This window comes from Fusarium solani (genome assembly GCF_023522795.1).
Source record: "Fusarium solani strain SB1 chromosome Unknown bctg00000000, whole genome shotgun sequence".
Classification (NCBI taxonomy): Eukaryota; Fungi; Ascomycota; class Sordariomycetes; order Hypocreales; family Nectriaceae; genus Fusarium; species Fusarium solani.
The window spans coordinates 936,654-950,577 of NW_027072157.1; the positions used below are offsets into that span (position 1 = coordinate 936,654).

General features: G+C 52.0%; 5 protein-coding genes across 5 annotated transcripts; 2 read left to right on the forward strand and 3 right to left on the reverse strand.

Annotated features, from left to right (window-relative positions):
* Nucleotides 1-2,203: 2,203 nt before the first annotated feature.
* Nucleotides 2,204-7,578, reverse strand: MRS44_000298 (uncharacterized protein; the record flags this gene model as incomplete). Its single annotated transcript, XM_046276882.2, has 2 exons — nt 2,204-4,495; nt 4,546-7,578. 2 exons carry the CDS (start codon nt 7,576-7,578, stop codon nt 2,204-2,206), a joined length of 5,325 nt encoding a protein of 1,774 aa, XP_046129575.2.
* Nucleotides 7,579-8,241: 663 nt separating this feature from the next.
* On the forward strand, nt 8,242-8,910 carry MRS44_000299 (uncharacterized protein; the record flags this gene model as incomplete). The annotated part of the gene is made up of 1 exon (XM_046276881.2): nt 8,242-8,910. The coding sequence occupies one exon, from the start codon at nt 8,242-8,244 to the stop codon at nt 8,908-8,910; it is 669 nt and encodes a 222-aa protein (XP_046129574.1).
* A 318-nt stretch (nt 8,911-9,228) lies between these two features.
* Nucleotides 9,229-9,762, forward strand: MRS44_000300 (uncharacterized protein; the record flags this gene model as incomplete). Its single annotated transcript, XM_046284204.2, has 2 exons — nt 9,229-9,295; nt 9,347-9,762. 2 exons carry the CDS (start codon nt 9,229-9,231, stop codon nt 9,760-9,762), a joined length of 483 nt encoding a protein of 160 aa, XP_046129573.1.
* Nucleotides 9,763-9,909: 147 nt separating this feature from the next.
* Nucleotides 9,910-10,585, reverse strand: MRS44_000301 (uncharacterized protein; the record flags this gene model as incomplete). The annotated part of the gene is made up of 2 exons (XM_065623977.1): nt 9,910-10,459; nt 10,515-10,585. 2 exons carry the CDS (start codon nt 10,583-10,585, stop codon nt 9,910-9,912), a joined length of 621 nt encoding a protein of 206 aa, XP_065479710.1.
* A 733-nt stretch (nt 10,586-11,318) lies between these two features.
* Nucleotides 11,319-12,913, reverse strand: MRS44_000302 (uncharacterized protein; the record flags this gene model as incomplete). The annotated part of the gene is made up of 4 exons (XM_065623978.1): nt 11,319-11,430; nt 11,484-12,622; nt 12,673-12,749; nt 12,805-12,913. The coding sequence occupies 4 exons, from the start codon at nt 12,911-12,913 to the stop codon at nt 11,319-11,321; spliced, it is 1,437 nt and encodes a 478-aa protein (XP_065479711.1).
* Between the last annotated feature and the right edge of the window lie 1,011 nt (nt 12,914-13,924).

Sequence of the window (13,924 nt, forward strand, 5' to 3'; positions counted from 1 at the left end):
GACGGTGTATCGCTTGACCGTAAAACCAAGGGGACCACTCTTTTTTGCGTCCGTCCCGCTCCTCGGATATAAACCGCAATGAGGGTCAGTTGGACGGTTTCCGTTCTCCAAAATCCTTCTTGATGGAGATGACCTTTTTGCGCCGTTCAGTTTAGCTCCAGGGGAGACCCATATTCGAGTCGGTTGACGTCATAATAGACACGGGCGGGCCGAATAGAGCGAGGGCGTCTATCTAGTTGTCAACTTGTAAGAGAGGCGGCTCTCAGACGCAGTTAATTCCAATATCTTGCTGCCTGCGAATTGTCTTCGGATTTCCTACATTGGACGAAATAGCCGTCAAAGCAGCACACACGGTAAAGGGCATCCGAAGCAGTGCTGCGTGACTCCCCAGCGCATCGCTTGAATGCCGTGTGGCCAGCGCGGCGACGGGTCCGGAAATCCTTCGGGCTCAGCAACCCATGGATGCTTCTCTCGAGGTACCTTGTATCCATTGTCTTGTCTTGACTCGTCTCCACCCAATGATACATTGTTCGATATTCGATCTTGGTCTTTTAGCCCATGTCAAGTCGGGCGATTCCACTCGGGCAGGTTCCCTCGCCCGGCCGTCTTTTCTCGGCCGTGAGACCTTTGTCCATGCTGCTTTTGGCAATGCGTACTTGAGCCAAGCACAATCGAGGTTGCTTTGCAGATATGGTCACGAGGCAAGAAGGATACACGGATGGTGATGCTTCACAAGTATATGCCAGATTGTAAAATGAAGTCAGAAACCAGACAATGCAGGAACTAGGCGAGTTTTCCTGGATAAACATTGTCTTTCTGAGTAACCTGCAGTCCGAATATTGCAAAGCAATAGCGATTATAGCTCGTAGTGACGTTGACAGAGTACAACGCCATTCCCTTACACAAGTCGACAACTTAATCCACATCTGGTAGCATCCCATCTCATCATCAACCAACCGCACCAACAACACTAATCCTCTTTTTACAATTCATCCTTGTAAATCACACCACAAGCACAATTCTCAGGGTTCGAGGGGAAACCCATGCTCGTCCAAGAAAGAATCCTTGGGCTGAGTTTTTTCTCGCAAAACCCCGGAACCGCATATCCCTTCCTCTTTTGTCCTCCACAATTGAACAATGATCTGCCCGGCAGTTTTCTTTTTTCGTATGAAAACTGGGACAAGAGAGATCTCGCTGACCAGTCGTTATAGATTCCGCAGAGGGTCCATCCATTTGCTGCGAACTAACGTTGGGTACTTTACAGAAACCTTGACCCCAGCCCCCGGAGTAAAAAGAACACCAGGCAGCAGCAAAACGGCCAACGACGATGGGGTCATGGTCGTTTTTAACCGCTCGTTGCTTGAACCACCGTTTTACGGGCAATGCCGCGTTAAGCCGACTTACAAGACGCCTATTACCTCCCTACTGAACTTGAGCTGCAACATTGGTAGTCGCTTGTAGAGCCGCAAAACTCTGGCAACCACAAGCTTTCATAAATCTTCTAGAAAACATCCTCAGTGGTCAAATCTCTTCTCTGCGTCCGCCACAGTCCTCTCAAATCCCAAACCTTCACTCCCCTCGAGAGATCAAAAAAATTGCCGAACCACACCTCCAAAGGTTCCCTCCCTGGTTCCGTTTCTCCACCGACCCTGTCACCTCGTCGGGTTTCCCTTTTGGGACAACCCGGCCTCCAGTTTTTCCCTCCCTCCCCTTCATCTTTTCGCCTTGACGATCCTCCGCATCGTGTACTTAATAACTGTAGCGTTACATGCACGCGGGACGTGGAATCTCGGCCTCATCCCGTTTACGCGAGACATGACGGTCAGATTTTATCTCACCGCAACCACACCTTCCGCCCACGAGCTTCCTTTCCTAGTATATCGTTGCTTACCCCGACATTCCCCAGATTCGCCCTCCGAATTAGACAAAGTCTAATTGCTCAACCCCGACTTTCGGCACACCCGTTTTTGGAATTCTTTGTTTGTTGTTAATTTGTATCTACATAGGTATAGGTATAGGTATAGTTATTGTCCTGCATGTGCTTCCCTGAGGCCCTTCCACCCAACCAAGACGTTACACAGCCATGACCAAGCCAGAATCTGTACAGGGAGTATTACAACCAGTTCCCAAAAATACACCTGCGCCCAAGCAACAATGCATGCACCCTGTGCTCCAGTTCATTCCTGTCCTGTCCTGTCATGCCTTAACGTCTTCCTCGTCGCTCTGCCTCAAAGAGCTCTCGCTTCATATCCATCAACATGTCTTCCAGCTGGTATACGTCTTCGCGTGACAGTGCTGCTCCGCGGAGTTGATCTAATCCGCCACGTAGAATATCCATGATTGTGTCGGACTTGCCCGTCTCTGATGCCTCGGGTTCCTCAGGTGCCTCCTCACTCTCCGCCTTGGTTGCTTCGTCGGCAACCTCTTGCAGGGACTCATCCTCCGCCGACACAACTTCCATCGAGTCCTCAATCACTGCACTTGGCACTTCAGGCTCCGCCTCCTGCTGAGACTGTGAGGCTGCAAAAGACTCCGTGACCAGCTGTGACATAAGCTCCTCATCCGTGTCACCGCCGTCGCGAACTCCAGTTGCGTCGTTCGATTTTGCTGGGGGCGACTTCGCTTGAGGTGCGGGGGACTCCTCAGTTGATGATACCTGAGTATCCTTGCCTTGCAGCTTCCTGCCCTTCTGTCCGGCATTTCGCCTAGACGACCGTCGGACCGATGGCGTTGGCATAGGCGAACCAGTATCTTGGGATGTCTGTTGGCTCTCCTCACCCTGGTCTGAACCCCGGGGGTCGGCTGACCGTCTTCTCTTGCGAAGAGTCTCGATCTTTGCACTTCTCTTCCTCTTCCTCTTGCTTCCACCCTGGCTCTTGCTGTGGCTTTGACTTTCTGAGTTCTCAGAGCCCGCACCGATAGGTGTAGAGGGGATCACCGGCGGCGACAAGGGTCTCTTGGTGGTACTCTGCTTCTCGGGCGACGAGTCTCCCTGTACTTCGATGCATTCCGTGGCCGGCGCCGTACGCATCCTCTCCGGGGAGGCAGATGCAGAATTGACATTGTCGAAGGGAAGGTTGCATCGTCTTGACTCAAGCTCCACCACGAATCTCATAAGACTGCTCTCGTCACCTTCACTAAGTGCAAAGGAGGAGTCCTGGTTCTGGCTTGAAACAACCTCCACAGGTGCTGCAGGTGGCTGCTCATTTGACGCCTCCTCAGGGCTGCTCCTGGCATCGACGAATTCGTCGTCCCCAGATTTCGGCGTCTCTTGAACTTGGGCGACAGGTGACATCGCTTGCGGAGGTGTGGCGGGGTGCTCCTCTGTGGGGGATTCGCCTGTTTCTTCCTTCTGTTCCTCCACGTCTGCAAGATCGCCCGCATCCGGAAGAATGGACAGATCTGTCACATCTTCTTCCACCGGCACACTCGAAGGAATAACTTCCTCGTTGGCCAGAGAACTAGCCCTCGACTTCCTCCGTCTCTTGGACCGCGAGCTCCTGCCGGACTTCTTGGTGCTCGACGGAGCTGGCGGCTCAGGTTGAGACTCAGTGGGAGGTTGGCTATTGGAGGGCGATCCTGGGGGCGAAGAGAATTGCCAACTCTCAAGGGAGCTCCTGGCCTTTGATCGGGTCTGAATCTCGGTAAGGAGCGGGTTCCGTCTAGGATCTGGTGGCGATGATGGTGGGTCGTTGAAGCCCTCCAACTGTAAAGCTTGTCCACGCCGAGGAGTTGGCGTTAAGGTGATAAAGTCCTCGTACGAAGCAGGTCGTTCGGGTGTGGACTCCAGGTTTCTCGTCTTCTTTATATCGGATTCTTTTTCTTGCTCCTCGACGGCGGCTCGGGATCGAGTTCGGGGACTGGACCTAATACTGGGATATAACGCGGCATTCTCCTGCTGCCGCTGGCGGACCTCCTTTTGTCTTTCGGTGAGATGTTGGGACTCTTCGACCAATGGGGAGGAAACAATCGGGGCAAATTGGATCTGTGAATTGTCATGTCGGAGACGAGGCGTGTTCGTCCGCTTGGCTGGCTTCATCTGTATCACCTCAGGGGTGGCATCTCGCCGACGCTTGCGGGCCGAAGCACCCCTCAGGCTCATTTTCGTAATTGATGGTGCCGGCGAGACTGCTTGGTCAACACCATGACCAGATGACTTGGCGGACGAGAGAGCAACGAAGCTCAAGTCCTCCTGCGAGTCAACAAAGGACTGAGCTTGGGCGCCAAACTCGCCACTGGATTCCTCCATGCCAGGGAAAGAAACGTCCACCATTGGCCGCAGAGAAGCAATGATTGACTTGAGACTGTCAGAGCAGTCCAGGTTCTCTTCATCCTTGACCAAGGCATTCCACGTTTCAGCCATCTTGTTTACCACATGTCGGTGCCTGCTCTTAAAACCGGCGGAAAAAAGGGGCTCGATGGAGTTGAGGTCCTTATCCTCCAGGCGGCCAAGACTCAATAGTTGGCTGCAAACATTGTCCCAGATGGTTCTCAACTGCTCATCATTAGCTTTGTATCATATTAATCTGCGACAGGCGAGCTTACTGCCTTGGACAAGGGGGACTCGTCACTCAGTTTGACCTGAGCCTTTACGTCCTGAATCCATGGAGAAAGTCCATCTTGTAACTTGGACAAGATCTTGACACCAGTTTGAGGGAAAGAAGCTGTCATGAAAGTATCAACAACCTCAAAGAAAGACGCCAGTGAACCGCCATCATCCATCTTTTCGTAGTGTTCATAAAAGAACTTCATGCTTCGGTCCTGGAGCTGGTACAGGTACTGGAAAGGATCAAATGAGGATGATCGAGATACAGTCGGTGGTGCACCCCATAATCGCCGTCGAGCAGCCTCCACGGCTTGGCGATCACGGGGAAGTTTTGCAGCCTTGAAGAGCGCTGTCGCCACAGCTAGAGCCATTTGGTTTGACTGTTCCTCATTTTCGAAGAAGTTGTCGGTGACAATCTTTGCCAAGGGCTCGACGAGACCAAGTGCCCGGCCACCATCACCGCATTCTTGAACGACATGATCCGAGAGTAAGTCGAAGAGAGAGAACCACTGCGGTGAAGGAAGCTTAGGGTGAGATATGAGGCCACGCTCCAGGAGGGAGACGATTTCTCGATATTCGGGCCCAAGTAATCTTTCGCTGCTGGAAGGATGAGAGCCCGATGAAACGTAGCTTTGATCCAGAAGCAAGCGAATATTCTGCGCGGCAAGAACCCAAGGGCCATATGGGGAGAGTGTATCTCGGGGCAACAGTCGCAGCATATCCCGAGACAATTCCACGCGGACTCTCATGCTCTTATCGTGGAAAAATGGCTCAAAGATGGATAGAAAGCACTCGGCCAGATCCTCATTGTCGGTTGCGCCAGGAGGGATCGAAGAGAGCATGGAGAAAAGGTGGTAGACTGGTGCCTGAGCAGTTCCGCTTGACTTTTCTGCTCGGTCATGTCGACTTGATGGTGTTGAGGCAGGCTCAAAGGTGTTGGCAAGGGATACGGAGAATCTCTTCTCGGTAAATGGGAGAAGACCGAGGCTGGAAACAAGGACATCGACGTAGTGGTGAATGCTTGAAAGGAACTTGGTAGAAAGCGATTCGGAGCCTTCAGGTAAACCCTTGGACCACATCTTTGACAAGATATCAAAAGACTGAGCAATGAATCTTGCCGTGTCGTCGGCTACTTTGATGTCCTTTGCTGAGGCAGCGGCAATCGACCCAACGAAAGCCTGCCAGAGTCTGTATGCCAAACTCTCCTTGTTTGCCAGATCAATGAACTTCTTTTCCAGGATTGGGCCGACAAGCTGGAAGACTTTCTCGGAATTCCGTCGAGTCCATCTGGGGTCTATTGAGGGCAACTCGTCAGGGCTTATCAGGGGCATTTCCCTGATGCGATCTTCTTTCCAGCTTCGCGGGGTCGAAACATCTAGAAGGCCAGTCACAATACGTGAAGCATGTGTCACTGAATCGGCAGACATGTCGGGCTTCCCATCCACGTTGATCAGCTGTGCCATGACAGGGTGAAGAACAAGGTCCCAGGCGGCATCGGTCCAAGAACTGTCGTGAATAGGGCGAAAGGCGTAGTAGTAGAGATTGCAGATTCCACCAATGACTGTCCTTCGAAGCTTCATCGCATCTTCCGCTTGTTTTGAGCTGAATTTCCTTCGTAATTGACTCGCCAAGGGCTGGCCCAATAATGCCAAGGACTTGGGTGGCATCTTGCTGTTGGTTATGGAAAGATAGACATATCTGTTCCATGCGTAATTCGCTTCTTGCTTGGTTTGCATGTCGACTGTGTTGAAGGCGTCCTGGGCGATCTTGAACCACGAATTAAAATACTGCCACCTGTTGAGTGGACATTGAAGGAAGAGTGTGACAACACCCCAGATTTGGGGTACAGTCGACAAGCTTTGCTTCTCCTTAAGCATACTCTCCAGTTTCCGAATGTAGAACTCGATGTAGGTCTGTTCTTCATCTGTGGTTTGCAGTATCTCGGTCACCTTGCGCATGACATGCTTCTCGTTTCGAAGTGCAAAGCCAGCTTCAGTACCCAAGCTGATGGCTTGTGCTCGGATATCTCGAATCGTGCTCAACATATCTGTAAACATATCCTCCAACCAGTCAGTGTGGACGGCCATATGATTCCGTGATTGCTTGATAAGCCGCTTGTAGATTTGGATGCGGCCCATGACGATGCTTTTGCCGGTCAGGTGGTCCTCGATCTTGTGTAGAGAAGTGACCAGACGACCAACTCGATCCAGAGTTACGACCTTGGGAGCGAAACTTTGGAAAGCAACCACTTGCATCAAGTGGCGCGCAAGGTCTTTTGGCAGAGATGGGTCGGCGAAAGATCGAATACAGTGATCCATGACGAAGACTCCAAAATCCGAAGTGAGGGTCGAGGCGATGGCCGGGAAATGAAGGAAAGTCGAGAGAAGGTTGAGAGCGTGTATGATGAGGGTCGTGTCAAGAGATCCGTTTTCGTTCTTGGCCTTGACGTCGCGTTCGATAAATGACATGAAGAGACTCATCTTGTCCTGCAAGGCGATCCGATCAGGCAGATTGTTGGAGGCCTTGAGGGCACGAGAGAGCATCATGTAGGCATCGAGCCGCGAGGCCCGGTCGGAGCCGGCGAGTTGCTTGATTGTTGAGTCCAACATCTCGGCAATGCTAGCTTGGGATGTGAGACCATTGAACTGGCCATTGAGAGGCGATGCGAGAGGGTTCGGGGATGCAGATGGCTTGAGGATGCCCTTGACGGGTCTTGAGGAGGCGGATGAGGGAGCAGACAGCGGCGATGACCTGAAATATTTGGCCAGGTCGCGATAATCGGGCGGGTCTTTGTACTCGGTATGACTTGACCACTCGACCTTCTTCCGTATGCGCTTCGAGGTCGAGTTGGAGTTGGTTGCCCCGGTCAACGAAGGTGTGTTCGCACCAGGCGGTGTCTGCAGATGTAGTCGAGGGTCGAACGGTCGACCGGCGGCGGTCTTCATGGAAGCTCGTGATTCTCGAGGAGGAGTCGGCGGCCGGGCGGGAAGAGCGTCGAGGACGGGATTGGAGGCCGGAGCTGAAGATGCCATGGCTGCCATGCAGCGTTTGGCGATCTAGACAGCAGTGAATTGGCCGGGAAACCGCTAGCGACACATGCAGAAAAGAGAGCTGGTTGAAACGAGAGTCGACGACGAAACTCGAAAAGACGAAAACGAAAATGCACAAGAAGCAGTAACAATCTTGAAAGCAAAAAGAAACCGTGAATGCACGTTGAACAGAAATGCGTGAGTGTTGAGGCAGATCTCGATGGCAAGTCAAATGTTCTAACTCAGTTTCAACATCCAGGGTCGAGCCAGGCAGGACCTTCAAACACGACCGGGCCACGCTTGCCTTCCCCGGCAAACGCGTCGAGGCGCGCGACTTTGGGCGGTCGGGTCGAAAATCAATTAAACGAGAGGTCCGTGCGCGTTTCCCCGGCTCAATTCCGACTCCGGACTAGGGTCCATGGCGCGCCGTGCTTTTTGCCTCAGTGGTGACTCTCCAAAAAAGATCCATGGATCCATATCTACTCTTAGAGGTACCTTTGTAAGACGGTCATAGAAGGAAGGTAGGCGTGACTCATCGGGCAACGTTGCTCGTATAAAACATGGCGAGGAGATGCAACGGCAGCGATGTTGATTCTCATCTCATCATTATAGAAAGTCTCCTTCACTCTCTCAATTGTGGTCATCTGAGACATCTCCTCACTCAAGATGGAGCCAGCCCCAATCGAGTTCGTCACAGTCAAGACGACACTTCCAAAACTACCCTTCCCCCAAAACAATGAGCGAGAGCCTTTCCGAACGGAGCGCCTGCTAATGCGTCCCCTCTCAGAGGACGACTTTGAGGCGCTGCGCGTCCTTCGTACGCAGCCCGAGGTCATGGTGTGGTTCACGCAGGGTAGGCCAGACAAGGATGTCGAGGAAACCAAAAAGGCCCTCGCTCTTAATCTGCCCCCGAACGATCTTGAACGATACAACTGGGCCATCTGCCTTGCCGAGACGGGAGAGTTCATCGGCATCGCAGGAAACGGCATGTGGAACGGAGAGCTGGGCTGGCCTGAGGTGGGATACAGCCTCTTGAAGGAACACTGGGGCAAAGGCTACATCACGGAGTTTCTGAGGGGCTACCTCCCTCAGTGGTGGGCGCTCCCGAGGGAGGAGGTCGAGCTCAAGGTGGACAAGAACTCGGTCCGCGGGGACGGAAGTCTCGAGAAAGAGTGCATTGTAGCCATTACAGTGGACGACAACGCAGCGAGCCAGAACGTACTGCGAAAGTGTGGATTCGACTTGGTGACGGCGTGGGAGGAGACCGATCTCAGGGACACGAGCAAGATGGTTACCCTGTATGGATTTGTCGCACACAAGGAAAAGTCTCCATGAAAAAGAACGGAAGCTACTAATATGATTAATGAATATGGATATTTCACCACTGCATGGCCAACTGATACTTGAAGAGTTCGGAGGGGTTATGCCGGACACGGCCGGACATCTTGGAAGTCCGTGAGAGTGTCCGGCACCGAGAGGACCCACTTCTGCCCGTCTCCGACACTACCAACTTACATGACGTCGAGATGAATCGTGCCTATTTATTCGCTGGGACACGCCCTTACTCTTTGAATCTTTGAACTTCAACTCATCCTTGTTATTCCTAATTCAACAGGCATTAAAGAGCTACAAATCTCATCCACCCTCACCACCATGCAATTCCCTGTCCCGTCCCTACTAGCAACTGCCACTGGCCTCACTGGCTCAGCATGGACCTCTGGTAAGACCTCGCTCATAATTGTATATCGTATTGTTAACCACTCATTCTTAGGTGCCATCGCCAGTCTTTCCCTCGTCGGCATCCCAGCCGCCCTCTCAGCACCCTCCACCTCCGCCACCGTGTGGGCCTCCATCTTCAACCACGGCGTCGCCATCATGCCCAAGTTTGCCGTCACAACAGCACTAGCCTACCTGTACGCCGCCTATGATGCCCGGCAGAACGGCTGCAGCTGGAAGGGGTTCGTGTCTGGAGCTGTCTTGACTGTCGCTATTGTGCCGTACACGCTTCTGTTTATGAGCAGCACAAACGAGCTGTTGCATGGGGCTGCCAAGGGAACGCTGCAGGCTACTAATGAAGAGGTGGCCAAGTTGATTGGGAGATGGGGCGTCTTGAACTTGGGACGGAGTCTGCTTCCCCTGGCTGGGACAGTTACAGCATTCCTGGCCTTGTTTGAGAGTGTGTACTGAGTTGTGAGTTGGGAAAGGTGCTTTGATGGCGCATATTGGACAAAACGCAACTCTGTATAGCTAATTTCACCCCTTTACTTCAGTCTCTCTTGCTGCCCTTTGTTGGCGTAATCCCTGTCCCTGAGCCATCTCGCCATCCAGCCTAGTTTATTTGCTCATCGTCTTCTCGAACTCCCAAATGAGGTTGCGACAGTTGCCCAGATTCTTCTTAGGCTCCCAGGTATTCTCCTTGGCGGAGTATCCCTTCCACTTGACGAAGTAAAAGTGCTCGCTCGTGTCGGCATCGATCTGCGAGCCAACCACCTTCTCAACCTCCCATTCTTTCTCACCCCCACGCTCTGTCGTCTTCTTGGCCTTGGTAGCAGGGCGCCCACGACCTCGCTTGGCTGGTGTCTTCACTACGAGCGGCTCTGCCTTCTTGGGCGGGACAACGGATGAGATGCGGCTGGAGCGACGGACGGTGGTGGTACGTCCGCGAGTGCTGGGCTGACGCTTGCCCTTACCCTTGAGGAGCTTCTCCGGTTTCTTGTCGATGACTTCACCATGATTATAAGATCCGGAAGAATTTTCAGAGTTGGCGCGAGTGCCAGATTCGAATTCAGTGCCGGACTCGGCATCCTCGCCGTTGCCCTCGCCATCCACGATGTCCGAAACCACCCGCACCATGGTATCGTCGTCCTCGATGCTTGGGATAGGGCTGCAAGAGAGTTAGCACGATGCGGTGCGACATGGAAACTAAAAGAATGAATGACCTGCAAGTGCTATCGGAAGGCTCAGGCTTGTCGCGAGCGAAGAAAACAGTTGGATTTCCAGGGGCAGGCATGGTGAAGCTGGAGAACTTGAGGAGGTGATTTTTTGGTTGGAGGGAGATAGGTTCAATCTTTTTATGGAAGGAATCCCGGCGCAAATATGCTCTGTTTGCTTGATTCAAAGCTTCGCTGTTTGGTGTTAGGTTAGAAGTGGAAAATACCGACTACGGGTGATAGAAGGTGACAAAGGTAGCCGCAGCAGCAGCCAATAACTCGAGTATGGGTTCGTACCTTGAAAATAAGTGTTTAATCGCATACAGACAGTTTCTTTTGGGGATTCTGGCAATTTCTGGAGAGTTTTCGAGGCGAGCCGGTGGAATATGAAGGAGTGAGTTGGTGGCAGTCCATCAATGACCCGGCAGTGCGAGATGCAGGTTTCCGGAAAACATGATCAAGGCACAGGTAGTCTTATCAGTTTCATTGGAACGATATGAGCGATGTGCTGAAGTGTGGAGGAAGTCTGTTTCTCGCCCAACGCTGTGTATTGGTATCTTTCTCCCTGCAAAAAACAGACTGCTTGCACTTGACTGATAGACCACCCGGTGATATACCCCAACTAATAGTCCTGTAACAGCCTCATAACTCATTACATGATACTGCTACTGGAATATCATTAAAGAACACGCTGTTCGTCCATTAGTCTTTGCATCCGTCGTGTAAGCCCCTGCTTGCTGGACTACCGCGCTGACTGCTGCAAGTTGGCTGACTATATCTTCAACTCGAACATGGTGAATCATGGCCAAAGGGTCATTCTTTACCCTCGCCTGACGCATCGTTCTTGGTTGTCGGGGGCTGATTCTCTGTTGTGGCAGTCTCTTTGGGGTCTTCTTGGACGTCTGTGAGGCTCGATGGGTTTAACCTGGGATCATGTCAGCCCTGCGAGTCTCAACAGCACAGTAAAGCTCGACTGACCGATCGAAAAGATCAAATAGTTGTTCAGTTTGCCGGTCTTTCTCCTCTTGTGTCAGCACCCGTGGCTCCTGTGAGCCGCCAGCACCACCGCTGAACGCTTCTGTAGCAGAAGAAGGGATGGGCATGCTTTCCTGCAAAAACAGGCCTCCCGCGAAGCCATATCCGACATTTTGCACGTATTTATTGGCATCACTATCCGACATTTCGAGAAAAAGGTCAGAAATATCGACCCGAAACACTGGGCATGTTCGGCTGGTCAGGTGTTTGAGTAACTTGCCGGGCAAGGTATCTCTCGTGCCCAATTCGTCTACGCGATCTTCAACTGTGGGCAAGAGTAAACCGCGCATGTGTTTCTTGAGCGTGTCTGGGGCATTGATGTAGACCTTTCGTATGACCTTGACGGACGGTGACGCAAATTCATCCAAATCCGTGTCCGCATACGCTCTTACCACACGTTCGAGAATATTGATCAGCTTGTCCGCAACCTTGAATGCCTCGCCCTTCGGATAGAGGGCCGCCTTGCTCTTTTCCGCTCCAAAATCGAGATTTGTAAAGGCACTGATGAGCGCCTTGAAGGGGCCATCAAGAGGTTTCGGCTCCGGGACTGGATGCTTTAACAAGATAAATACGAGATGAGGCAGTGCGGCACTCAAAGAGGAGACGCGGTCGGGGCAAACGTGCGAGACGACGTATAGGAGCTTCGAAGTCTCGGTGAGCGCCATGTCCTGCATGGGATCAACTTTCGACTTGGAACGGGACTTGGACTTGGGTTTGCCTGATAGGTCCTTGGCATGGCGACTGAGTATATCGACGGCCTTTTTGGATAAATCCTTTGCATGCTGATTGAGCTTTTCGACAATGTATTCCGCCAGGTGGTGATTGTCAATGAGATCCTCAACGTCGATTACTGTGTCGTAAGTCGACAGGAGGAGAATGCGGGAGTTGAGAAACTCGTCATCAAAGTTCTCGCCCTTGAGCTCCCCGCAAGCCCTTTTCGCGAAACCCTGATCGATAACAATTTGTCGAGTCTCGGGCTTTAAAACCATGGCGTTTACCAAAACACGAAGCGCCTCGCGTGCAGTCTTGGTGGATGGGCTGTAGAAGGCATGCGGCAGGAGCGTGCTAATGCCCTGGAAGAGCTGATGTCAGTGGTCTAAGATGAGAAATCATGGAGATAACAATAGCAAACCTTTTCCGAGAAGATCGGATCAGCATTGTCAGGGTCTCTGCTGTAGATCTTGAGTTCCTCCAAGGCGAGATCGCGGTCTGTGTTGGATTGGGATTAGGAGGGGACACATTGTTGGCTGGCTAGGATACATACCGGAGGGAAGTAGTGCGATATTTTTGATATCCTCGTGAAGTTTGTCGATCAATTCAGTGACTATCTTGAGCTTTTCAGCCCCAGTGGCCTGGCCAAGTGGACGAGTCATGATGGATGCTGATGATGGTGTTGAAGAGGTGAGGATCTAGATTACGGTGGCTGGTGATTCAGTTTTGACGCCGCAGTTACTGCCAGTGGATGATGGCCCTCTTCTAGAGACGCCATCGAGATTAACAAACAAGAGAGTTGAGGAAGGCACGGGCAGTTCTGATCTGTTGACATTCATTATATCACCAAGGCAAGGGGCTTGTAGATACAGCAGAGAGAACGGACGTGGCTTCCAAATTGTGCTGGAAATCGCTTTCATCCAATGCCAACTTCTTTGTGAGGAAGGCAGGCAGAGAGGATTTGTGTGGCAGCTGTGGCCATGGCGACCTTGGGTAGATACTCATCTTTTCCCCCAGGCAGTCACAGATGCCATAAAAGATATTTAATATATAGGTACCTACTGAGACTCAATCAGGACTGAAATCTGCAAGCATGCGAACCTTCTTTCTGTGTTGTCCTCCTACCTATGAGCGGATGGCTAAGGAGGCGGTATCTGGGCAAGGCGCTCTGGTCTTTACGCTGCCGGCGGAACGCATGACAGCAGGAACAACGAGACTAAAATCCATGCTGGAGAGCTCATACGGAGTCTGGAGGTAAAAGACGGACTCAAGTTGCCGATCACAAGGGTCAATAGGACTGGAGTTGGAGTCGGAGTCGGAGTCTCGTTTCGTTGGTTTTTGGCTCGGCTACTAACCACTGCACAGGTGAGATTTTCTAGAGTGACGAGATGGATGAGATTCAACGCAACTATCGTGGCATCTCCTCGCCTTGTGCCCGATGAGTCACGCCTAGATAGATCAAGTTCACGGTCCAGGATTTCTCGTCGGCCACCCGCTGACGCGTTCTTACTCAAGGCCGGTAACTCCGTCTAGGTACGCCATGAGTGAACTTGTCGCATTTATTTCCACTCAAACAAGTCAAAGTTCTCTCAAAATAACCTCAATTCCAATGGGTCATGTAGCATTGCCGTGAACAACTTGAAAAAGCCCCCAAAGTCTCACGCCCACAAAAT